Source organism: Ursus maritimus, unplaced genomic scaffold (assembly GCF_017311325.1).
Source record: "Ursus maritimus isolate PB19 unplaced genomic scaffold, ASM1731132v1 scaffold_1, whole genome shotgun sequence".
In the NCBI taxonomy this organism is placed as follows: domain Eukaryota; kingdom Metazoa; phylum Chordata; class Mammalia; order Carnivora; family Ursidae; genus Ursus; species Ursus maritimus.
Genome location: NW_024423343.1, coordinates 648,464 through 673,677, shown reverse-complemented (window position 1 = coordinate 673,677; position 25,214 = coordinate 648,464). Strand labels below are relative to the sequence as shown.

General features: G+C 54.6%; 1 protein-coding gene across 4 annotated transcripts; it reads left to right on the top strand.

The window, feature by feature from the left end:
- The first annotated feature begins 58 nt into the window (after nucleotides 1–58).
- Nucleotides 59–25,214, top strand: ATG4B (autophagy related 4B cysteine peptidase). Of its 4 annotated transcripts, XR_005836891.1 has the most exons (14): nucleotides 59–156; nucleotides 10,344–10,445; nucleotides 10,591–10,662; nucleotides 12,508–12,606; nucleotides 12,988–13,089; nucleotides 13,711–13,783; nucleotides 16,835–16,914; nucleotides 20,717–20,910; nucleotides 21,363–21,441; nucleotides 21,719–21,864; nucleotides 23,124–23,180; nucleotides 23,619–23,712; nucleotides 23,812–24,102; nucleotides 24,201–24,894. XR_005836891.1 is itself a non-coding variant. In XM_040637949.1 (13 exons), the coding sequence occupies exons 1-13, from the start codon at nucleotides 147–149 to the stop codon at nucleotides 24,822–24,824; spliced, it is 1,182 nt and encodes a 393-aa protein (XP_040493883.1). In that variant the 5' UTR covers nucleotides 59–146; the 3' UTR covers nucleotides 24,825–25,214. The 4 variants fall into 4 exon arrangements, 3 of the variants coding, with proteins under 3 accessions (XP_040493883.1, XP_040493889.1, XP_040493895.1); XM_040637949.1 differs by lacking the exon at nucleotides 23,812–24,102 and having other exon boundaries at nucleotides 24,751–25,214; XM_040637955.1 differs by having other exon boundaries at nucleotides 23,812–24,894.

The window sequence follows — 25,214 nt, the reverse complement described above, 5'->3', positions numbered from 1 at the left end:
CCAAGATGGCGGACGTGCACTTCCTCCTGCACTTCCGGCCCCGCCCGCGCCCGCTAGGCCTGGATTGGCCCCGGCAGCGGCCCGTCGCGTCGCGCTGCGGAACCGTCGGAGCGACGCCGCTCTCAGTCGGCGGCCGGAGAGGGAAGATGGACGCAGGTAAGGGCTGAGCGGGCGCGGGGCATCCCGCGGGCGACGCCCTCCTGGCCCCTCGGCAGCGGGGGTCTCGCCCAGCGCGGCGTGGGTGCGGGATCGGCGCGGGGCCGCGGGGGTGGGGGGAGCAGGCCCTGGCGCCGAGCGGGGCGGGGACGGCGTCTGTGGGAAGGCCGGCGCGGGTCTGACAGGCGGCTGTTTGCGTGTCTCGGCGCTTTTTCAGTCCGGCCCGCCTCGCCCGGGCTCCCACCGACAGGCCCAAGGCCGGCGCGGACGACCAGGGGCAGCGTGGTATCCGAGACGGGCGGGACGGGCGCCGGGTGGAGCTGGCTCCGGAACCGGCGGCCGGAGAATACTGTGCCTGCCACCCCACGCCCCAAGCATTAAGGATGGAAGCTCTCTAACTCTTAGGAAGTTACATAGGGAGGCTGGAGGCGAGAAACATGCTCCCAGCACTCACAGCGCACGCACTTTTTTTTTTAAATTTTTTAATTCAGTGACCAGATCATCCAAGCTTCCTTTTCGTAGTTGAAGAGAGAAACTGAATTCATCTTGTCATATCTTAACTTTCTGGGGTCCTGATGCAAAGTATATGGCGGGCGGGACGGAGTATGTGTACATGGGTGTCCGTGTACACGTGGGAATATGTGCATATGTGGCGTTCAGGCCTGTCTTATCATGCTTCTGTTCCAGAGGGGACAGTTCCTTAATTTTTGTTGGCAAAGTGTTTTGGGTCTTTGTTCAGTAGCCTTTAAAGTGTTCTGACATGGGCTCTCTCATCCCAGGGCAGTTTTAGTCCTTTCATTCCTTGTAGGGAGTGATTTGCCGTCAAGCGCCTCCTCCTCCCCCACCGCCACCTGGTTTAATTCCACCTGTCATCCTGGATGGCTTTGTTTGCTTTGTCTTTCTTCTCCTGGCAGCGGCAACTTAAATTTACCGAAATCTCAGTTTGGAAACTGGAATGCAGACGTGTGTGGCCAGTATTTCAGTGACTTGTTGCATCTGGCTGGAGCAAACAGTAGTCCCGACTCCCAAAGAAGCATGCTAACCAGATTATTTTTTGTGAAGTTTGTTTAAAAAAGAGAAACCACAGAGAGTGTTTTGCTGGAGAAATGGGGTGGAGAAAGGAATAGAACTATTTATCCACTTTCTTTGAAGTTATCACTGCTCAGATACTTTAGACTTTTCGTAGGAGAGACTTGGGTAAGGTGGAAAACACAGTTCAGTGGTGGTCATGTTACCTTAAACATGAAAATCATCACGTTAAAGTTGAAGAGTATTTCGAAGTAGAAAAAAAGTGTTTGCATTTGAAGGCCACTGCTGATGCTGATAAAAATATATATGTACTTGGAGGCTGTGGCGGAAAGTTTTTTTCTGACACGATGCTGTACATCTTTTGAGGGGTGATTAATGGTGCAGCCTTCTCTGATCCCTGAACTCCTTACAGAGTCTGCCTTCCTTGACCAAGTCTTACGCAGTTCCTAGTTGGTTTTATAGTGATCCATTCAATAAACTACATTTGTTATTGAATGAGAGGTTTGTGTTGGGCATTGTTCTAGACCCTGGGGCTACAGAAGTGAACAAAATAGACAAAAACCATGTGGCTCATGTGGGAGAGTGATGTGGGCCAAGCAAGAGGGAGTTGGAATTATAGCCAGGATGGCCAGGAAAAATCTCACTGCAGACAGAGGTAAGTTTTGACCAAGACCCAAAAGCAGTGCAGGAGGAAGGGCAAGTGGGCCAGTGTGGCCAGGATGCCACAGGTGGTGGTGAGGGAAGTAGGAGCTAAAGGCAGAGAGACAAATTTGGCCCAGTCATGGGGTCTGGTTGGGTCATAGTGAGGACTGGGGCGTTTATTGATTCTAAATGAGTTGGTGAGTCTTTGAGAGGTTTTGAGTAGAGGAGTGCTGTGACTGGACGTATGTTTAGCAGACTCACTCTGGCTGCGCTGTCCAGAACATACTACATGTTCTGCAGAGGGGCCAGGGCAGAAACAGGGAGACCAGCTAAGAGGCTGTCGCAGTAAGCCAAGAGCGAGGCCGTGGAAGCTTAGCTCAGGGTGGAGAGAGGAGGTTGACTGGATGTGTTTGAGGGTTGAGACATCAGGACTGTGTGCAGACTGGAAGTGATGGGGTGGTGGGAGGCGTCGAAGATGTTGCTGAGGTTTATGGCCTGAATTGAGAACCTCTGGTGGGGAAGGCTTTGGGGGTCTTGCTTGGTGGGGGAACTCTTGGTTTTGTACGTGCTGACTGTTGTTAGACATCTTTGTTGTGATGTTCAGGGAGGCTTTGGGTCCATGGGCGTGGATCTGAGAACGTGGGCCTGGACTCGAGGTCAAAGTGTGTAGAAAGCTGCTTTGGATGAGTCACTGAGGGTCTGAGAGGAGGAGGAAAGAGAAGGGGCCTGGGAGGGGCACCCAGGGCTGCTGGCTGACGTGGAGAGGTCCAGAAGGTGGCACCTAGACTACAGGCTGGTTGTGTTCTCCACCAAGCCTCCAGCACTGTGTGTGAAAACACTCCGCGCTCAAGGAGCCCGTGGGTGCCCGCAGTTAAATGGCTGTGCTGTCCGTCCCTTGAGGACAGAGCCCGTATCTCGAGCTTGTGTCTCCAGGGTTTCAGTTGTGTTTGGCATGTGGTTTGTAATCGAGGAAGCAGAACTTGAATTAATGGTAACTTACATGTTCCTGCACTATAAGAACTTCAGTTTGGAGAGTCTGTTAGTGTGTAAAGTGTCAGTGGTGAGAAGGGGCTGCTGACCCCTTCGGGGCGCTGGGACTCAGTGTGGTGTTCTGTCCAGTGTGCTTATGAGTGCAGTATTTTCTGGTTTTCTGGTGTAGCTGACATTCTGGGTGCTTTTCCTTTCTGTTCCTTTTCATTCAGAGCTGAACTGGCAACGTCTTCATGAAAACTGTTTAGGATTTTTAAAAGTAACTACTTGAAAACCTGTTACTCTAAACATAAACTTTTTTTTTTTTTAAGATTTTATTTATTTACTTGACAGAGGGAGAGGAGAGAGAGAGTGCGCACACAAGCAGGGGGAGCGGCAGAGAGAGGGAAAGCAGACACCCCACTGAGCAAGGAGCCGATGCGGGGTTCAATCCCAGGACCCTGGGATCATGACCTGAGCCGAAGGCAGACACTTCACTGGCTGAGCCACCCAGGTGCCCCTAAGCGTAAACATGTTCTAAAGGAAAGGGAAAACCCTTCTTCTGATTTGTTTTATAAAGCATAATCTCTCAGAAGCTGTAGGTGTTTGGGGAAAATATCTTTGAAAAGTGATGCTTTACAGTAAGCTCTAAAAGAAATGTAGTGGTGCGTGTTTTTGTGGTTCTCCCTGGTTAGATTACAGTGTGATTGGTACTGGGTGGAGACAAATTGGTTACCTTCGTTGTGCACAATTCCCTATTTTTCTACCAGATTAATAATATTAAAACATTTGTTTCTAATGGAATTACCATACTGTTAAAGGGCTTTCTGCTTCCCCTTCTGGGTGTGGTCAGAGACATCGCGGAGGAAAATGTGGGAAATCAAGTGTCTGGGACCCAGGTGACCAAATGAGGGAGCGTGCCTCTGAAAGAGCCTCGTTCTTATGGTGGGTGACACCTGACAGTCTTGCTTGTCCTGCTTGTCCTCTTAGTGGAAGTTAAAACCATTTCCTGGGAGTCTGGAGACTGGCATTCTTTTCAAGATTTGACCCCTTTTCACTCAGGAGGTGTGTGAACTGCTTCATATATGATACAATATCACCTGTGCTGATGATAAAATTATTCTGAGGCCTAATTAATTTGGGGCAGAGCTCTCTGGGAAGGATGCAGAGGCCGCTGGCCTCAAGCCCCCGTGAAAGCTGGTCAGTTTTTACAGAGTTGTAGGTCAGTCTCAGCCTCCTCCGTATTGGCCGATTTGTGTGGACATTACTGATTGTGAACTTTAGTTTTAAAATAGAAAAGTACTAGTTTTTCTGTTGAACTGTTTTCTGAATTGGCATTCTATAATGTTTTTTGTTCTATGGAAGTATTAATATGTGTTTTGACTAAATTAATACTGATGATAAAAGTGGTGTTTCTTTGGGGCACCTGGGTGGCTCAGTCGTTAAGTGTCTGCCTTTGGCTCAGGGCATGATCCCAGGGTCCTGGGATCAAGCCCCTCATCGGGCTCCTCGGCTGGGAGCCTGCTTCTTCCTCTCCCACTCCCCCTGCTTGTGTTCCCTCTCTCGCTGGCTGTCTCTCTCTCTCTGTCAAATAAATAAATAAAATCTTAAAAAGTGTTTTTTAGGGGGCAAGGGAGATTTAGTTTCATCCTGTAGATAGTGAGGCTTAAAATAATATGAAAAGGAGGATGGGGAGGTGCTGGAAACCATTGCTGGGTGCTGCACGCATCGCTGGAACCTGGCACGGGCCTTGCTTGCCCGCCCCATGGGGTAGAGCCCGCCCTTGTGTCCTACCTCATGGCAGGGGGCCAGGGACGTGCACCCTACAGCTCACAAGTGGGCTGTCTCCAAAAACAACTTCGTAGAGAGGAGAAAATTGAACGTCAGGAGTGAATGGTATTTAGAAAAACATCTTTCTCCATCAGAGAGTAAGGTCTAGAAGGTCCAGGAGCTTGGTGGTCTAGTGCAGGCAGCCTGTGCTGAGTGAACAGCGCCTCCGTCCGAGGGAGCCGTGAGGGCGCCCAGGCTGTGGCGTTCATTCCAGGTGTCAGTGTGCTCTGCTGCAGAGCCCCTGACGGCCAGTCGGTACTTTGTGCTGGCTGTACAGGGACAAGAAGTCCTTCACTTGCTTCCCTGGTCAGAAGTGCTAAGGGGGGCGCCTGGGTGGCGCAGTCGTTAAGCGTCTGCCTTCGGCTCAGGGCGTGATCCCAGCATTCTGGAATCGAGCCCCACATCAGGCTCCTCCGCTGGGAGCCTGCTTCTTCCTCTCCCACTCCCCCTGCCTGTGTTCCCTCTCTCGCTGGCTGGCTCTCTGTCAAATAAGCAAATAAAATCTTAAAAAAAAAAAAAAAAAAAGAAGTGCTACGGGTCCGTGGGACTGTGTGTGCCCATTTCCAGGGCGGCAGCCTGCGGACATCGAAGTAGCCTGTGAAGTGTCTCGGATGGCTGGCTTCTGCTCTCTACACCCGGTCCTGTGACGGAAGCTTGTTGCTTAGATGCAGCTTTAGTGAGGTAGATCACGTATTCGGGGGAGTTTCCTGCGTGTGTCGCACTGGGTGCTGCACCTGTTCCAGAATGTGGCAGCACCAACTTACCCGTTCCAGTGATGCCCAGGGGACCCACCCCGAAACGTGCTTACTGTTGCCCAGCGTGGGGCAAAGCTTGTCACGTTTCCTCACACTGTCCCGGAGGGAAACACAGCTGTTCCCATCTTCCCAGTAAGAAAACTGAGGCCCAGTAAGGTTACCACCAAGTGAGGGTCAGACTTCGGGCTGCCCACAGCAGGGACTGTATTCAGTAGGCGTGCCGGACACACTCCGTGCGCAGCGTCCCCCAGGACCGATGGGAACACCATCTCTGTCTGAGGAAGCTGCCGTGCTGTGGGGGAACTGTGTCTGCAGCCAGTTCAGAGGCGCGTGTGACCTGTACCCAACAGGAGCGGGATCCAGGGGGAGCGGCTCGCATGCGCAGTCAGCTGGAGGGGCAGAGGCAGGAGGAGCAGTGACATGAGGGGCGTGGGGGACGCGGGCGTGGACGCGCTCCTAGGGAGCCCGCAGATGATAAGTGCGCACTCTCGCTTTGAGGCTCCTGCTCCGCTGGCAGGCGTGGGGTCGCTTCCTGCTGGTTCGTTCCCGTCAGGTGTGTCTGTCTCCTTGCTTGGTTTTGGCGGACGCACTGAAGAGTCTGAGGCCACACAATCCGTAATTTGGTTAGCCGTCGTAGGAAATTTGGTGATCAAGTGTTAACGTAATAGGACATTCTCTTATCCCTTTCCCTCTGAAGTTGGCTTGGTTGCCCATAAAGTTTGCTAGTAAACCTAAGAAGTACGCCTGTTTTGCATTTTGCCACCTCAGTGATGAAAAACCTCTCAACTTCAAAGGTATCCCGGCTCTGATACAGGGCTGTGATCCTTTGGCAATTGCCGCGCCCCTCTGGCACAGGGCGCACGCGAGATGCTCGCCCACAACACTCTGTAGCCCTCCGGGATCGTTATCAAAGTCTGCATCGTTAGTTCACAGCTGTGGCCTTCGAAGGGTCCTGAGCATCAGTAGGGCAGGAGGAGGGCTAAGATTCTGCAGTGCTGGCACTTAGTGTCAGACGACTTGTTTACACCCTTTTTCCTTGAACATAAATGTTTGGGTTTGCAAATCTCCAAGGGACTGTTGAAAAGGAAAAACAGGGGCGCCTGGGTGGCACAGCGGTTAAGCGTCTGCCTTCGGCTCAGGGCGTGATCCCAGCGTTATGGGATCGAGCCCCACATCAGGCTCCTCCGCTATGAGCCTGCTTCTTCCTCTCCCACTCCCCCTGCTTGTGTTCCCTCTCTCGCTGGCTGTCTCTATCTCTGTCAAATAAATAAATAAAATCTTAAAAAAAAAAAAAAGAAAAGGAAAAACAAAGCTGGGGGCATCACAATGCCGGATTTCGAGCTGTACTACAAAGCTGTGATCACAAAGACAGCATGGTACTGGCACGAAAACAGACACACAGACCAATGGAACAGAATAGAGAACCCAGAAATGGACCCTCGGCTCTTTGGGCAACTAATATTTGATAAAGCAGGAAAAAACATCCGGTGGGAAAAAGACAGTCTCTTCAATAAATGGTGCTGGGAAAATTGTACAGCTACATGCAAAAGAATGAAACTTGACCACTATCTCACACCATACACAAAAATAAACTCCAAATGGATGAAAGACCTCGATGTGAGACAGGAATCCATCAAAATTCTAGAGGAGAACATAGGCAGCAACCTCTACGACATCGGCCAAAGCAAACTTTTTCATGATACATCTCCAAAGGCAAGAGAAACAAAAGATAAAATGAATTTATGGGACTTCATCAAGATTAAAAGTTTCTGCACAGCCAAGGAAACAGTCAGAAAAACTAAGAGGCAGCCCACGGAATGGGAGAATATATTTGCAAATGACACTACAGATAAAGGACTGGTATCCAAGATCTACAAAGAACTTCTCAAACTCAATACACGAGAAACAAATAAACAAATCAAAAAATGGGCAGAAGATATGAACAGACACTTTTCCAATGAAGACATACAAATGGCTAACAGACATATGAAAAAATGTTCAAAATCATTAGCCATGAAGGAAATTCAAATCAAAACCACACTGAGATACCACCTTACGCCAGTTAGAATGGCAAAAATAGACAAGGCAAGAAACAACAATTGTTGGAGAGGATGTGGAGAAAGGGGATCCCTCCTACATTGTTGGTGGGAATGCAAGTTGGTACAGCCACTCTGGAAAACAGTGTGGAGGTCCCTTAAAAAGTTAAAAATTGAGCTACCCTATGATCCAGCCATTGCACTACTGGGTATTTACCCCAAAGATACAGACGTAGTGAAGAGAAGGGCCATATGCACCCCAATGTTCATAGCAGCATTGTCCACAATAGCTAAATCGTGGAAGGAGCCGAGATGCCCTTCAACAGATGACTGGCTTAAGAAGTTGTGGTCCATATATACAATGGAATATTACTCAGCCATCAGAAAGAACGAGTTCTCAACATTTGCTGCAACATGGACGGCACTGGAGGAGATAATGCTAAGTGAAATAAGTCAAGCAGAGAAAGACAACTATCATATGATTTCTCTCATCTATGGAACATAAGAACTAGGATGATCAGTAGGGGAAGAAAGGGATAAAGAAAGGGGGGGTAAACAGAAGGGGGAATGAAACATGAGAGACTATGGAGTATGAGAAACAAACTGAGGGCCTCAGAGGGGAGGGGGGTGGGGGAATGGGGTAGACCGGTGATGAGTAGTAAGGAGGGCACGTATTGCATGGTGCACTGGGTGTAATACGCAACTAATGAATCATCGAGCCTTACATCGGAAACCGGGGATGTACTGTATGGTGACTAACATAATATAATAAAAAATCATTAAAAAAAAATGCAATAAAAATAAAAATAAATAAATGTTTGGGTTTGAATCTATGTATCAGTTAAAGTCCAGGGGTCCTGACAGTAGAGAAGAACAGAAACACCATGATGTTTGCAGCTCCCCGAGAAGATGGAAGTTGAATTCACTCCAACGTAGAGTTGATAATCACGTGCAGAAACAAGTAATCTTACGTAAAAAAGTAGGGGGAGATAAACTTGGACTGTGGTTGTTCCTATACATAGAGCAGCTTGGTTGGCGTGGAAGCAGTCAAGTCAGACACCTGGAGCAGAGCCCCTGCAGGAAGCCCAGCGAGTGAGGGCCCCCAGCGCCGCCATCATGCTCAGGCGCCCTGGGCAGCACAGCTTGTTCTGGAAGCAACCGGACCGCCCTGATGCTGTCAGGTTTCAGGTGAAAAAAAAAGGCAGAGCTGGGTATGGGTTCCTGACAGCCGGGGAATTCTTGAAGTATCAAACGCGGGGTCTTTGGTTGCTGTGGGTTTCTTTGTTCATGGAGCATTGCTTTCCCAACCCTGGGCCTGGGAATTAGCTGTGCACCCAGTGTAGCCTTTTTGGTGTAGTAAAATTGCATGCCTCTGAGCCTGCATTTCTGCGTCCTCGATATTAATGACACCGGCTGACCTTGGTGCCCTTCTATCTGCCAGCTTGTGTGCGTGCCTCGTGGGGAGGGTTTCATGGACGCTTTGCAGCTGCCCTGTGAGGGCATCCTGTTATGTTTTCCCCCATTTTATGAATAAGGAAATTTCTACACTGAGGGATCAAGGGGCCCAAAGCACCTCCAACGTGGGAGTGCTCCAGCTAGGATTTGAACCTCCACTGCCAGGTGCTAGAGCCCGCACTGTACCCCCAGCATCCCCAAGGGATTGTGCACAGCACTGGAGGGCACGCAGGGATGATCACGCGGGGTGCGTCAGGAGCACCTAGATGGGGTGTGGGAGTTACCGATGGCCTGGACGTCGGTGCCACGGGGTGCTGTGAGACATTTGCTGGAGCTCTATGTCTGTGTGGACGGACTATCATCGTTGAGAGGAGAGATGAGGAAATCACGGGTGTGGTATGGTTTCCTTTATTGATCTATGCGGAGGCTTCTGGAAGGAGATTCCTTGCTGGGTGTGAAGCTGCAGATGATTTTTTAAATAATATTTTTGTAGTTTTCGGGTTTTTAAAAAATTTAATATGTCATTGTTACCAAAAGGTGGGGCTGTTGTTAAAAAAATAAATTCAGATGTGGGAGAAACTATCATGACTGATTTTCCAAAGTTATCTGGGCAGTTGCAGGTAAAGGGTACAAGTGACTAGGTACCATTGAGGCTTGAGAGGCAGCAGATGAGAACTGTGTGTTTAGGTTCTGTGAGGAGCAGCTGAAGGGTTGGGGGACCCGGGATACACTGCACCTCTCGCCTCACGGGTGTTGGTCTGTGCTCTGCTGAGTCTGGGAACCGTGTACAGAAGGTTTCCTCAGCTGGCTTCCAAGGACAGAGAGGGACACTGGGCCTCTCTAGTTTCTTAATGGAAGCAACACAGAATAAGATGGCGCTTGGGTCCTGTTAGCTCCACGCACAGCGACCTTCTTAGGTGGTGGGAGCTGGTGGCCGTGCTCTTCTAGGAGCATCTTGAAGTGAGAACAGCTGCAGGAGCCTCATGGACTTTGCAGAAGGATCTATTTCTGGGGGTTTGTGTCCCACCCACCCCCGCATAGTACCTGCCCCTCCACAGCTGGTTGTCATCGTCCCCGACCTTGTGTTTCTTGCCCCTGAAGTACCTGCCCTCCCCTCGGCCTCCGGACACCTGCTCCTGGGGGACACTGTCCACCTTCTCTTCACTGTGCGGCCGCCCCTCACACTGAGATGCAAGGATTACTCTTGTCCTGTAGCGTGAAGTCTAAAACCAGCCCCAAAGTGGGTACTCGCCTGCCCTGGCCTGGCGCCGTCGGTCTCGGCGGCATGTCGGCCTCGGCGAGGCTCAGGAGCCCCAGCCCCGTGGCTTGCGGTTGCTCCTTTGGTGGTTGTCCCAGCCCTGCCGAGACGCAGAATTACACACAGCTTTGTCCTCGGAAACGCAAGAAATGATTTCTCGTATTGTTTTATGAAATTATAAAAGCGGGATCAATATGTGTTTGGTTTCAATAGCTACTCTGACCTACGACACTCTTCGATTTGCTGAATTTGAAGATTTCCCGGAGACCTCAGAGCCTGTGTGGATACTGGGTAGAAAATACAGCATTTTCACAGGTACTCGCCGTGTCGCCTGCTGCGCTCTCAGGGCTCAGTCTACAGAAAGCATGTGGTGGTAATAATAGTTATCTTTTAATTCCCTGTAATATATGGTCTGCGAAGTTAAGGCTGTGTGTGTTTTCTTCTTTTAAACAATCCCTAGAAAAGGATGAGATCTTGTCCGATGTGGCATCCAGACTTTGGTTTACATACAGGAAAAACTTCCCAGCCATTGGTAAGTACGCTATCAGTTACAACATGTGATAGTAGATACGGGCTTTATAAGGAGGAAAACTTGGGTGTATAGTGTGGACTTTGGTATGCGGGTCCTTGTCACTTCATCTCAGACCTCACGGCAACCCTAGTGATGTAAGCCGGCTGAGGTCTCGCCCCCAGTGTGGAGGAGTTAGGGTCCAAACCCAGAGCTCCTGACTCTCCCGAGGGCAGGGATTTTCCAACTGCTGGTCCTGGTTTCTTACTGGGACCTAAAAATCAGGATAATGAGTCAAAAGCATCATTTAAAAGCGTAGAGCAGAATGGAGTGTGAAGTCGTGTGTTTCCCCAGTGAGGCAGCATATGGCTTCAGGAGGCTTTGGTTTGTACATCAGAAGGCTGTCCTGGGTCACGGTTGTCACAGCATGCTTCTGACTGTAGGCCCAGATGTTTGGAGGCCGCTGCTCCGTGTCCATCACCGTTTCTGCCGTGTCCCACACTTAGTCGTGGGGAGAGCTGAAAGGCAAGGTAGATGTGCCATGTCTTCACATTGCACTAATGTACGTCCCATTCAAAGTGGCTCTTCATCGTCGTGACCCTGGAGGTGGACAGAGGAGGGGACCCAGCTCTTGGCCTTGGCTCTGCAAGTTGGCGAACCTGAGACCAGAGGGTCGGCAGCAGGGGGCTGCGGCCCCCCCTGGGTGGCCGGTCTCCATCAGGCACCTCCCCAAGATGCAGTTGTCTGTGTTCTCTGGAAGTGAGGTGGATGCGGGACAGCCGTGAGCTTGACACTCAGGAACACTGCAGGGTAGGGAGGCCACTGAATGATGGGATTTGTCCGCTGTGCTCCGGGATGTTGTTCCTGCCACAAGGGCTCTGCTCCATCCTGGAGATGTGGGGGAAGCACCTGGCAGTGGAGGTGTGCTGTGCAGTGCTGGGGGGGGACGCCACTGTCCTGCAGGTCTGGACTCACAGAGCGGGGATGGGCTAAGAGGAGCCTTGTATTGTTTGGTAAAGTCATCGAGGAAGAAGGTGCCTGCCGCTAAGGGCCAGCATGGTCTTCCCTTCCCTAGCCACGGAGAGGTGACTAGTTTGTAGGGGAGTTGTCGCACGTCCCGAGCGCTGTGCTTCGTCTGTCCCCCACCCCTCCCACTCTGCCCCTCGGTGCTTTGTCCACCCATGTGTGTGGGAGGGGCTGCCGAGGCTCCGAGGTGACGCTGCAGAGAAATGGTGGAGGCACCTGGGACTGCAGCTCACTGCGCCGGCCCTGGCATCTCGGCTCCTCTGCTGCCTCGTGCCTCTCGCCTTGCGGGTACTTAGGATGTCGGGGTGTCTCCTGTCATGCTGGGGCCTGTCTCGGAGTGCATGCAGCGCTGTGGTGCCCAGTGTCGGCATCCTTTTGTGCCCTGGTGGTGGGCGTGACGTGGATGGGCCCCAGGGCGTGTGTCCTTAAGTGCTGAGGGTTGTTGCTGACCCGCCCCTGAGTTATGTTTCTGCCCTCCTGCATTCCAGGCCCACTCTCCCAGCAACTGCGTCTTTGCTCTTCTGGTGCTTGGAGAAAGGTCCTCCGTATCTGACTTGGAGTTTCTTAGATTACTCATGAGACTTAGTGTCTTTTCATATGTTTTCAGACATTCTTAATTTTCTGTGACTGACTTGTTCATGTATTTTGCCCATTTCGAGGGGTTGACAGGACGTGTCAGATGTGCCCTTGGCATGACCAGGTTCTAAATGGCCTGTCACCTGAGATGGAGCTGACATGGTGTAGGGCTGACCCAAGCGTGCTAGGGCCAAGGCCTCCTGCCAGTGGACTCCTGACCTGCTAAGCCATCTGACGGCGAGGCCTCTCTCTTTGTCCGCATGACAGGGGGCACCGGCCCCACCTCGGACACAGGCTGGGGCTGCATGCTGCGGTGCGGACAGATGATCTTCGCCCAGGCCCTGGTGTGTCGCCACTTAGGCCGAGGTAAGTCACGACACCAGGGACGGCAGCATTCTTAGGAAGCAAATAGGCTATGGGGTTAGGTTACCCAAAGCACACAGACTAGGATTCAGGGTTTTCTTGAGTGGTGACCCACTGGTTTTCGTTGATTTAAAAAAGTGATTTTAAAGAATACTGATGAACGTTTGTCTTTTAGAAATTAACTTTATATCACTGAAACCATTTTCTGTTTTGTATGGATTTCTTTTGATGGGTCAGCATATATGCATTTAGAATCCTGGACAATGTGGCTTTTAACTTTAGAAAGATTCAAAAAGGGTTTCATCTGTGGCTTGAGTGTTGTATAAACGTGAAGGCTTCTTTTTCCTCTTTTGGTAAAACTGAACTTCTGCATCTCTCCGATAGATTGGAGGTGGACACAGCGGAAGAGGCAGCCGGATAGCTACTTCAGTGTCCTCAATGCGTTCATCGACAGAAAGGACAGTTACTACTCCATTCACCAGATAGGTGGGAGATTGCCGAGTGCACCAGTCCCCGCTGCTTAGAGCAGGCTGTCATTGGGTCCCCTGAGTGCTTCCTCGGTGTCGGGGGTGTGAGGCGTGAGGCTGTTGGTCCCTCTGGCCCGTAGCCACCGCGGGCTGCTGTTGTGGGCTGGGCCACTCAGACCTGGGGCCTTGCCGTGTCGCGGGGGCTGTGGGGATGCGGTGGTGTGCGGGCTGCTCGTTGCGGCAGCTGCGCAGGTGGGACGCCACCATCTCCAGGGGTCGTTCCTCTCTGCGCCCATCACTAAGTCTAAATGCTTCTTTGTTTTGACCGTCTCATTCTCACTTACGGAAGGAAGTAAAGGTATAGCTTTGAGTCGTTTAATTTCCGCCATCCTGGTCCTTATTGAAGGGCTGGGATCCTGGCTCGTAGTGAGGGACTAATCTTGAGGCGGCCTCTGTCCCTCTTGGAGGAAGCGCCCTGGGGTCTGTCAGGGGCTCCTGCTGGAGGCAGGGGTGGGTGCGCCTGTCCAGGCTTCCTGTGGAGTGTTCCCACCACCACGTTCTGCTGCCAGGACAAGCCTCTTCTGGGGGGGGGGAGGGGCGAGGGGGCACTCACATCACTAATCTCATCTGTTTCCTGCAGCACAAATGGGAGTTGGCGAGGGCAAGTCCATTGGCCAGTGGTACGGGCCCAACACCGTTGCCCAGGTGCTCAAGTATGTGCCAAGCCCCATCCCTCCTATTTCCTCGGGCTAGTGTGAGCATGACCTGTGGGTTCCAGCTCTCTTGAGTCTTTGTTGCCGAAGGAGATGAAGGGTCTTAGTCTTCCCCTCACGGCCCTCCTGAGAGTCCTCAGAGGTGGCCGTACCCGTTGCTCTCTGGTGTGGAATTTATGTTTCCCGATAAAGGAGTGTCCTCACCCAGATGGTGCCCACTGGATGGGGCCTCTGTGTGTGTCTGTCACGTGGACCCATCCTCGGATGCTTTTCTGATGGTCCGGGAGGTTGAAACTGGTCTGGAGTGACAGTGCTGTGTGGGTGCTGTGGGCCTCTGCCTCTGTGCTGAGCCCACTTATCCCCGCCTTGACCCTGTGTCTGCAGCTGCAGCTTTCCCTTCACATCCTGACCCGTGCACCTGCCGCCTGCTCCTTGTCTCCCAGGCTCCTCGCTCGGGTGTCTGAACCCACCCCCCTCCTCCTTTGTCCCCAAGCCCGCTTCTCCTTATTGCAGTGAAGGGCTGCCCTCTCCACCTGCCTGCTCTTGGCAGGTTCTTTGGGACCCTCCAGGGTGCTACTTTCTCTCATAAATCTACCTTCTAGCTGAGCCCCAAGCCTGCCCACGGTCTCTCTGTCCCCTTACCCAGCCCCCCCATTTACTCAGCCCCTACCACTGCCCCTACGAACCCTGGGTCCAGCCCCGCACGCCTTGAAGCAGAGTCTTTCTGCACAGTCAGTCTCCCTGCATGGTCAGTGTGTGGTCAGTGTGTGTGGTCTGCACATGTAGTCCATGTTTGTAGCCTGTGTGTGGCCTGCATCAGTCATCTGCATGGTCTATGTGGTCCGTGCGTGTGGTATGGCTGCATGGTCTGTGTATGTGGTCTCTGTGCGTGCCTGCACGTGGGGTCTTCCGGCGTGGCCTGCCTATGGGCTCTTGCTGTCCCCATTCTGCTCTGAAGCACTTCCTTTGTGATTGCTGTCCATCTAGTCCCATCTCAATGCCAGGTTTCGGTCCTCAGTTTACTCAGTCGTCCAGCAGGTGGCTCTTGATGCAGGTGTTCTCTCTTGGAAACCCTGGACCGTACGTCATGCTCTCTGGTCCCTGTTGAGGGTTGATGGCTCCATTGCAGGCCCTCCCTGCCCCCCAGTGAGCACTGTGGGGCTGGCTTGGGCCTTTGGCCTCTTTTCTGCCAGCACCAGTGTGAACCGTGGTCTGCATGGCACAGCTTCCAGAGTCACACCCCTGGACAGATTTGTGCCCAGACTCTAGACTCGGTGCACATACTTACTCAGCAGCAACCCTTAGGTGTCTGAGGGGTGTGTCAGCCTAACAGCCAAAATCCAGAGCTGACCCTTCTCCCCATCCCCGGCCTGTTCCTTCTACAGGGAATGGCAGTGCTGTCCTTCCAGAAACTCAGGCCAGAAACTGGGGTCGTGCTAGATTCTTTTTCTCAGCACATCCCATCCAGATGCATCCAGACTCTAACCAGTGCTCATTGCCTCCCTGTCCTCACCCCTGTCCAAGTGCCATCTTCTGCCTCCTTGTTGGTCTTCCTTTTCTCTTTGAAATCTCGAGTCTCTTTTAAGATACGAATGGGACACCTGGGCGGCTCTGTCAGTTAAGTGTCCGGCTCTTGACTTTGGCTCGGGTCATGATCTCAGGGTCGTGGGATTTAGCATCCCTCCCCCCGCCCCCCGCCACACTGTGCACACACTTTCTCTCACTGAAGTAAACCAATGAATTTTTTTTAAAGATTATTTATTTGAGAGAGAGAACATGTACAGGTGGGGGGTGGGGAGGGAGAGGGAGAAGCAGACTTCCCACTGAGTGTGGAGCTCAATGTGGGGCTCAATCCCAGGAACCTGAGATTGTGAGCTGAGCCAAAGTCAGGTGCTTAACCGATTGAGCCAGCCAGGTGCCCCTAAATCAATAAATCTTAAAAAATAAAATAAAATAAAATAAAATAAAATAAAATAAAATAAAATAAAATACCAGTAGGCATCATCTTCATAGAATACATCTCGGCCATCTGCCCCTTCTCTGCTAGAACCGTCCTCAGGCTTCCCAGCTGACTCCAGGGAAAGCTGCGGGTGGAGGCACGGCTCTGCCTCCCTTTCCGGCCCTGCGCTCACTCCCAGGCACACTGTACCTCGTGCTCCTCGCACACACCGGCCCCACGGCCTCTGCACCTGCTCCCACCCTCCCCCGGCACCAAGGCCTTCATGCACCTGCACTGGTCACGCTCCGACTACTGCTCTGTTGTTCTTCATGGTGCTCGCTACCCACAGTAACTCTTTTTTGCCTGCCTTTTGTCTGGAATGTTAGTGTCTTGGGGGGGCTGCTTTGTCTCTTGTGTGTCAGTGGGTTTCAGCCCTGTACCTGGCCTTCAGCAGGCGTGAGAGAGAGAGGCAGCCAGCGGACTGTTGCACGTGCTCCCCAGGCCACCACTTTGGCCTTTCCACGGGAAGGGGCTTTGTGTGGTTGGCCTGATGCCTCACGCCCTCTACCTGTGTCCCCAGATGGACCAGGTTCTCCCGTTAGACCTTTGGTTTTAGTTCACTTGTCTTTCAGAGGCTTGAGTCTTTGACCGGGGTTCTTTCCCGCGGCCGATTGCTGTTGTTAAACCACGGATTTCTCTGTGGGAACTCGAACTGCTTGTCAGTCCCTCACTTTTGGGGTGAGGTGGAGCAGAGTGTGAAGGTGCCAGGGGGTGGGGTGCTGGGCCTGCCTGAGTTTGCGGGACCTGTGGTGTATCTGAGACGGGGTTTGTCCTCCCTTTCCCAGGAAAGAACGCCCTGTGGGCGGGGCTCCTGTGCAGGGACCCTGTCCACACATGGCAGCTAGGGGTAATGGGAGGAGTCCTGGGCCACGGTGGGAAGAAGCAGGCCGCAGCCTCGGCTTTATTCCCGTCGGTGGCCCTGTCTCAGCTGTGATCTCTCTCATCTGCAAAAACTGCNNGAGCATTTGCCGCTCTTCCCTCGCTTGCCCCACGGAAGTGAAACGTCTTTAAAATGTGAAGGGTTATTGGTGTGTCCTCCCCCTTTCTGTCAGGAAGCTGGCTGTCTTCGACACCTGGAGCGCCTTGGCAGTCCACATAGCGATGGACAACACGGTGGTGATGGAGGACATCAGTAAGTGAACAAGAGTGCAGGGGTTGTAGCTGGTGGGACTCGGAGCAGCTCCCTGGCCCACGGAGGGGCCTCGGCTGGCGTGCAGGTCGGTGCCCCGTACACGGGCCAGGGGATCCCTCGTTCTAGTCCAGTGTACAGCAGGCTAAGGGGAAGGGACTCTCTGCAGAGCTGTGCTACGTCCTACCCCAACTGGCTTTGTGTCTTCATTGCAAGAACTTGTTCAGGAGTGCTGCCTCAGCCCCTCACGGGCATCGTGCTCCCCAAAAAAGCCAAGAGCAGTTTTCAGCTGCACCATCTCTAGCCGAGGGGTAACAGGAAAGGGGAGCATAGCTCCATTCCTCTTTCTGGAAGGATCCAGTGGAAACCTGAAGGAGTCCAGGCATGCTGAAGTTTTAGTCCGGGAGGACAACGATGGCTTGGTTTGGTAAATGCCCTCTAGTGAGTGAGTTTTGAATTTGTGCAGTTCATATCCTGTTATACAACCAAGCTGACAAAACTCAATTTAATGTCTTAGTTTTTCACTTAGGAACACTTTTTCCCCAAAGAATGTGCCCGAGCTGCCTCTGCTCCAGTTTTACAGAAGCTCCACATATTTGCTGCTGCCTTGCTTTGAAATTTACCTAAGAAAGAGCCCTTTGAGCGTGCTCATGTGGGGGTTGACTTATAGTTGGAGGGAGGCCTCGTGTCCTGACTGCAGGCACGGAGCACACGGCGGGCTTGCTCCCCGCTGCTGCCCGGCCCTTCCCTTCAGCTTGGGGACCATGTCTGCGGAGAGTTGGGGGAGCCAGCCATGGGCCTCCCTCCTCCATGCCCTCTGACTCTGTCCCCCTAAGAGCTGACAAACCAGGGACTCGAACTCCAGGAGGGGTGTTTTTCCCTTCTGCCTTCTCACGTTTTATTTCTTGAAATTTCTGTGAAACGTGGGAAACTGGAAACATGCAGAGAACGGGGGGAGCAAAACCACTTGGAAACCGTTTCTACTGACGTGGAGATGCTGTTCCATCCAGTGTTTGTCCTTCAGAGCAGCCCTTGCACGTTGTCAGAGTGTCATCTTCTGTCGGGGACGTTACAGTGTTCTGTTGTCTGGCTGCTCATCTCCCAGTACACGTCCGTTTCTCTTTTCCTCCAGTGTTGGTGACACCACCGACCGCAGGGCCGACCCAGTCACCTGCCCAGCCTGCCCTCAGAGGCTGGCTCACTGGTGCAGTGCCAGGAAGGAGTGAGGGACAGGCTCCTTCCCAGAGCCTGCATTCCTGGGGGGGGGGGCCGGGGGGAGGTGCTGGGGGTGTCTGGAGGAAACTCGGCTGGATGCTGGCCCCTGGCTCTCGGGGTCTCAGGTCATCCGTAGCAGCGCTGCTGGAGATAAGGTGCAGACTTGGGGCTTGTCTGAGGAGGATATGGGTCTGTTCTGGGGAGAGCCTGGGCCTGCAAATTTAACAGGCTCCCAGGTGGGGTGTGTGTGGCTGCCCAGCCGTGGTCAGGGCCCTGGATTCCTCCCCTCCTGAGTCAGAAGTGATCGTCTCGTCACGGGGACAACTTAGGAAGAATAGCATCAGTACACAACCAGCAAGGACGCTGGGACCAAAAACCCTGCCCGGGGTCCTGTGCACAGTTTAGTGAGGTGAGTGGTAGATGGAGGGGATTCTGAATGGCTGTGCTAACTGCTTTTGGCTTTAGGAGCCTCAGGGGGGTTGGGGGGGACGCCTCAGGCCTCATCCAAGGCAGGCGAGCAGCCACTTTTGTAGTCACGGCTGCCCGATGTTGCAGGTGTGGGAGAGAAAGCTCCGGTTCACCAAAGCAAGTGGTGGAGAACTAATACCGGCCAAGCCAGGGCTGTCCCGGTCTCCAGAGCTGCTCCCTAGCGGAAGTGCTGGCTTTCCGCCTTCCCTGTCCATTTCAGGGTAGGGTGCTGGGCGGGGGGAGCCTTGCTGGTGGAATGTGCCCGCCCTCCTTGGGGGGCCAGCCAGGACCCCCAGAGCAGCCTCCGCCAGGGCTTGGCCCGGATGGATTTAGAGCTTCATGAGCGCAGCAGACACTGGGGGGAGGAGTTGTTACAGATGGAAGACGACGGCATGGCAGTGCGCACAAAGGTCCGCCACGGAAAGCATGCGGGGCCAAGACCCTGGCAGCAGAAAGAAGGCAGAGGAGACTGTGGTTGGAACCTCCAGGAGGCGAGGACAGGTGACCGCAAAGGAACAGGAGGACAGCGTCCCTGTGCCGGAGCCTGCGTTTTCACAGCTGAACACCTCCCAGTTTTTAACCGGGTGTCCTTCAGATATGCATGTTCTTAGTGACACTTCCAGCTGCAGAGACAGACACTTGGAAGCGTCGGGATGAAGGTAGCGGTAGCTGCCGTTGAAGAGAGGCGGTCCCGCTGGCCCAACCATCTCGTCCTCCTGCCGCAGCAGGTGCTGGTGGGGCCGGGGCAGCGTGCTGAGGAGGCGGCAGGCGGTGTGCAGCCATCGTCACGGGTGGGCTCACAGAGAGCTTACACGTGGTGGGAATGTGAAGGGAGCATGACCGAGTGACCCGTGGGTGCCCAGACATTTGCCATGTCATGGGCTGCATGCAGCCTCAGTGAGTCCCCCACGTGCCGCCATAATGGGCCCTGCTTCCGTGATTTCTTGAGCCGATGTGAGGGTCAGTGCTAGTGATGAAGGTATAGTCAGCAAGGAGTCCCTCCCATTCCCATTCTTTCATTCTCCAACTGTGCATTTTGAAAAATTCCAGTCCTGTGTTCATGCAGCCATCCGTCTCCCTCCTGCATCCTGCTTTCCCGCTGCTTGACCACCCTGGCCCTCCCTGGTCTGCTCCGGCCTGTGGTCGAGGGTCTTGTGTTGTGTGTGGTTACAACAGCTGTGCAGTCTTCTCTGATTTGGAAAGTTCTCCCTCTGGGTTTATTTTCTTGGTTTTCATAGCACTGACATTTTGAAGAACCCAGGCCCGTTTGGTACAGTGCCCCCCACTCTATGTATTTGCTTCGTCAGGATTAGATTGGGGAAACATCTCGGCTGAGAACAGGACCTCCGGGCTGTCCTCAGCACCACAGCGGAGGCTACTGCCCATCAGTGACGCTTCCTCAGGTCCCCTGCTCGGGCCGTGTCTCTGCTTCTCTGTGATGCGTGGGGATCCCAGGGCTGATGCTGAATTTGTGTCAAGGATTTTTCCTGGAATGGTGGCTTCTGGAACCACCCTTCCCTCCAGGTTTACCAGCTGGCAAGATGGCCGGCCCATCTTGTCCTTTCTCTGCCCCAGGCCTGGGATCAGCGGTTTCTCCGAGGAGCCCTGGTTCCGTTTAGTAGGGAATGGTGTTCAGAAACCACGGCCTGGGTGCCTGCTGGACTGGGGCCCCTGGAGTGTCGCTGTCCCTACCACCAGCCCCCTTGGTCACACACTGACGGAAGGATTAGCAGTGCGCTCAGAAGAAATAAGTTGTCTCCATGTTTACGAGGGAGGAGCAAGGCTGTTCCTTGATGGCATCCTTGCCGGGGGGCCATGCGGCGTGCCGCCATCCATGGCGCTGTCGTTGCTTGCCTGGGATGCACGGTGGTGGTTGCTTTGTTTTGCTTGAGACTTTATTTCGTGACAGCAATTTTAAATTGAACACGTGTAGAAAATGGTTCTTTTTTTTTCGTCTGTGGACAGCAGGATTAATCTTAGACTTATTTTCCAGGTTCAGGTTTTGTTAAGCTCTTGACTTTTTTATACTTGTTTCCTGTGACTTAGTAACGATGTACTTGCTGCTTTTGGGTAAACTTCTGTCTGCTTCTGTTCAGCCCTTGAAAGCACATCTGTTTTTCAGGAAGGTTGTGCAGGGGCAGCCTTCCGTGTGCGGGGGCCACCTCGCTTTCCGCGGATTCCAGCCGGCACTGTAACGGCTTCCCTGCTGGAGCTGAGGTCACCAATAGGCCGGCACCCTGGAGACCCCTGGTGCTTCTCATCCCCCTGCGCCTGGGGCTCACGGACATCAACGAGGCCTACGTGGAAACACTGAAGGTGGGTCTTCTCGCCGACCAGCAGGGGAATTGAGATACTGCTTCACGTTAAAACCCTGCTGTTGCCGCCATGTCTGCCCCTTGTGCCCTCTGATCCCCCCTGTGGACTCCTGGCCTCCACCTGGGCAGTCCCGACTGCCTCTCCCGCTGGCCCCCGTGCTCACCCTGCAGTCTCTGCTCCTCCTGCCTCCGGTCCCCGGCAGCACTCAGCCTCGGTGCACCCGCCCCCGACCTGTCTGCCCTGCACCTGGGCCCCTCTCACCCGTCCCCGCGCCTCCTCCCACTGCCCCTCACTTGCACCTTCCGCAGCCCCACCGCTTACATGGAGCTTTCCTGGACGCAACCGCAGGTTACTTCCTAATTAAGTTCTTTGGGACCACGTCTTCCCACTGTCCTTCCCCCATCACCCCGTGGGGCCCTGCGGTCGGGTGGCTTGGGGGCTCCGTCCCGCAGCGCTGCTTCATGATGCCGCAGTCCCTGGGAGTGATCGGGGGGAAGCCCAACAGCGCCCACTACTTCATCGGCTACGTTGGTGAGTGGCGGTTCTACGGGCACGCCCTAGTCAGCCAGAAGCTGGGGGACAGGGTGTCCAGTTAAAAAGCAGTGTGCTCCCGTGAGGGGTCTGTGTCCCACCTGGCGGGTGCTGGCCTCCCACGTACCCTCTTCTCCCCAGCAGTCTGGTTCCCACCCTGTCTTCTGCCTGCTGCCTCTCCCAACCTGGCGTATCCAGCCACGCGGAGTCCGTGGGGCACGTCCGAGTGGGACCCCGGTCTGCTGCCTTTCTGCTGACTTCCCCGTCGTCTCCCCAGGTGAAGAGCTCATCTACCTAGACCCCCACACGACGCAGCCAGCGGTGGAGTTCACCGACAGCTGCTTCATCGCGGACGAGAGCTTCCACTGCCAGCACCCGCCAAGCAGGATGAGCATCGGGGAGCTCGACCCGTCCATTGCTGTGGTGCGTCCCCGCCTGTCCTGCCTCCTCGGAACGTGGGGCTGGCGGGCCGGCGTTCAGAGCCGGTCTGTGCTCAGTCCTGCTCTTCTAGGACGGAAGGCCAGGTCTCCGACTTCTAGGATGTGTTTTCAGTGTATTGGGAGTAGATGTCACGTTCACATGGTTTCGAGGGCACAGGGCACAGAAGGGTTAGTAATGTCTTAGCTCCTCGGGGCCCTTTAACATAGTGGCAGTCTACTCCAGTCCCTGCTCTGTGCCACCTTTTTGGGGATTTGGGTTTGACTTTTCAGTTTTTTGACGTCAGGTATGTGGGAGATGATTCCTAAGAATGAGCTTCCTTGCTCTGATCACAAGGTGGAATTCTGGGCTGTGGTTCACGTAAACCGATGTGCTTTCAAAGTGCATGTGATGGGGACGGGGCAGGAACACCTGGAAGGAATGGTGTCCCCCAGGAAGTGCTTAACCGAGTCACAGACGACAAGGCAGATCCCGGTCCTGAAACAGATTTCTCCGGACGCATAGTTTGTGGGTCTTGTGTTGTGTCCTGAGGCTGGCGGCCGGGGAAGACGCCAGAGGGTGGTGGGGCCTGGCCGGAGCTTGGAGGGTTGAGTTCCCGTCCAGCAGGCGCGACACACGCTGTGCCGGGAACTGCGTCTCCGTAGCGGACGGGGGCTGGTGCTCGCGTAGACGTGGAGCAACCTGGACGAGCAGTGCGGTTGGCAGCGGGCATGTGGACACAGGGCGGGGAGGAGTGACCCGTCCTTACCTGATAGGAAGAGGGCTCCTCAGGAGAAACCAGCTTCCCGTCTTCCAGCAGAATGTTGCCTGTGTCCTTTCGCCAGAGCCCAGGGCGGTGTGGACGGTCTTCGGAGTATGACAGGGCGCCTGTTTCCATGATCGTACCTGTAGTTCTGGCGGCCCTTGGAGTTCTAGTACCATGTCTCAGGCGTTGGAGCTTTGTGTGCGATGGCTCTAGGAGTGTGCCATCGCCACCGACTCTTTGCGGGACTCAGGGCTCCCCGCATCTAGGTGCCGGTGGGCGGAAGGCCCACTTTTTGAGTTGTGCCACGTGCTGTGGGTCCTGGTGGCGTGTGCCACTGGCCAGGCCATTAAACTACACATGGCTTCCGTGGCCTGGCCGTCAGGGCAGAGGGTGGAGGGCCGAGCCGTGGCCTGAGCCCCCGGAGGAGGGCAGAGCCGTGGCCTGTTCACGCCCCCTTGTGTGCCTCGCCACATGCTGCTCACGGTCACTTCTGTTCCAGGGGTTCTTCTGTAAGACTGAGGACGACTTTGATGACTGGTGCCAACAGGTCAGACAGGTGGGTGGCAGGTCCCCGTGCGCAGGCCGGGCTGGGGGAAGGCTGTCTCGGGGTCTCCAGTTTGGGGTCCCACCTCCCTCGGCACCTGGCGCAGGGCTCGCAGTGCAGCTTGTGGCATCGACCTCGTTGTGTGTAGAGGACGTGGGCACAGACCTTGCTCGTGAGCCTTGGTGGGGGGGGTCTCAGGTTTGTCAGTGCTGTGGCCACGAGGGGAGGCAGCAAGTGGAGTTCGCCCCCAGGGCTGTGGTTTACCGCCCTCCGTGGGAGCGACCGGAGAGACCTGATGGTGGCAGACTCAGCAGAGGGCCGAGAGCCTTTCCTCTGGAGACTGCCTCCCCGTCCTCATCCACGGTCTCCCCTGCTGGCAGTGCTGATCTCTGGGCGGGGGCGCGAGGCTGTACCCCCACTGCTGTGTCTAACAGCTGTGTCTGCTGACAGCTGTCGCTGCTCGGAGGTGCCCTGCCCATGTTCGAGCTGGTGGAGCAGCAGCCTTCCCACCTGGCCTGCCCTGACGTCCTAAACCTGTCCTTAGGTGAGTCTGGACGCCACAGGGCCCTGTCTCAGGTGGGGACACGGCTGTTCCGGGTGTGGTGTGGTCTGTGCGATGTTCTGTCCTCTTTGCTTCTCCCAGGTTCTGTTCCAGTTGCTTTTGACTTTTAAGATTTGTATGAGCCCAGGATGTGACTCCTTGGTGGTGTATGTGTGGGACCGGGGTGCCGCCGAGCAGCCTGTCTGGGCCCCGAGCTGGCAACAGCACAGTCTGCCGCCTTGTCCTTCACCTCACGGCGGTAACCTGGCCCCCGAGCGTGGAGCTGGGTGTGCTCCTCACGCGGCCCCCTGGGTCCCTGCGAGCCAGCACATGCTAGGCTCTCCGAGGCAGCCCAGTGTCTCTGCGAGGTCCGGCCCGGGAGCCAGGCCACAGGTGGGCTCTGGGTCCTGCTGCTCAGTGGCTTTAGGCCAGGGCCTTCTCCCTCACTCAGGCCCTCAGTTTCCCTGAAGTGAATCACTTGTGGCACACAGAGACCCGGGACTCAGCGGGAAGGCCGTGAGCACATCCAGTTCATGCAGCCATCTGTCTCTGTGACGCTGATGGGGCCTGTGTCCCTGTCCCTCCGAGAAGATCATGGAGGATGGTGACTGAGCCCACTGTCAGAAACCAGAAGGGAGTCAGGGTGCCGCATTGGAGACTCGGGACAGATGTCCCATCAGTCCCCAGACGGTACAGGGGGTGCCACCCCCTCATGGGACGGGAAACCCTGCCCTCCTAGCCCCTGCCCCTTCCCTCTGTGTTCCGCCAAGAAGCGTGTTCTCTTTTCAGACGCGCCTGTGGGATTCTCTTTCCTGCCCTCCCCTCGCCAGTTGAAGCTCCGGGCCTGCTGAGACCCACAGCGCAGGAGGCCGATGCCTCAGCGGGCAGTCCTGGTGTCCCCTTGCCTCCTGCTGCAGCAAGGGCGAGCGGGCCAGATACAGGGCGTGGCGGGTGGTGCACGCACAGGCGCGGTCTCTCCATCCCCACAGCCCGGGTACCCCGCGCAGGGCATCTGATGGGGTGTGGTCTTGTTTCTTCTAGACTCTTCTGACGTAGAGCGACTGGAAAGATTCTTCGATTCAGAAGATGAAGACTTTGAAATCTTGTCTCTTTGAAAATCCTGGAGTTGGGGGACGGTTTCCACTGGCCCTTCCTGGGGGCACCTTCGCAAGCCCGGCCCTGTCTCGGGGCGCGCTGAACGCCCCTGCCCCATGCGCCTCTGCCCGCAGACGGAGGACTGCCCTGTCCTGGAGGCCTTCCTGCGAGCCCTGGGACTGCGCAGGCCCGGAGGGCTCGTGGGGCTACCAGGCACAAATGAGGGGCGGCCCGCAGGAAGGCCCCAGGCAGCCGCCGGGTCAGGAGCTCTTGAGAGCAGAGCCTTTCACACTTCCGAGAGCTCTCCCTGCGACACTGCCAGCCCTGCATTCGCGTGTCGCCTCTGCCCTGCTTCCTCCTGGGCGCTCAGTTCTGGGTTTGCTTTGGAATTAAAGTCCTCTTTGAAGTTA

Coding starts and splice junctions, on each gene's coding strand:
- ATG4B (XM_040637949.1), top strand. Junction 13,784..16,834: donor ACCGTTGCCCAGGTGCTCAA/GTATGTGCCAAG, acceptor CCTTTCTGTCAG/GAAGCTGGCTGTCTTCGACA. Junction 21,865..23,123: donor TCGACCCGTCCATTGCTGTG/GTGCGTCCCCGC, acceptor CTTCTGTTCCAG/GGGTTCTTCTGTAAGACTGA.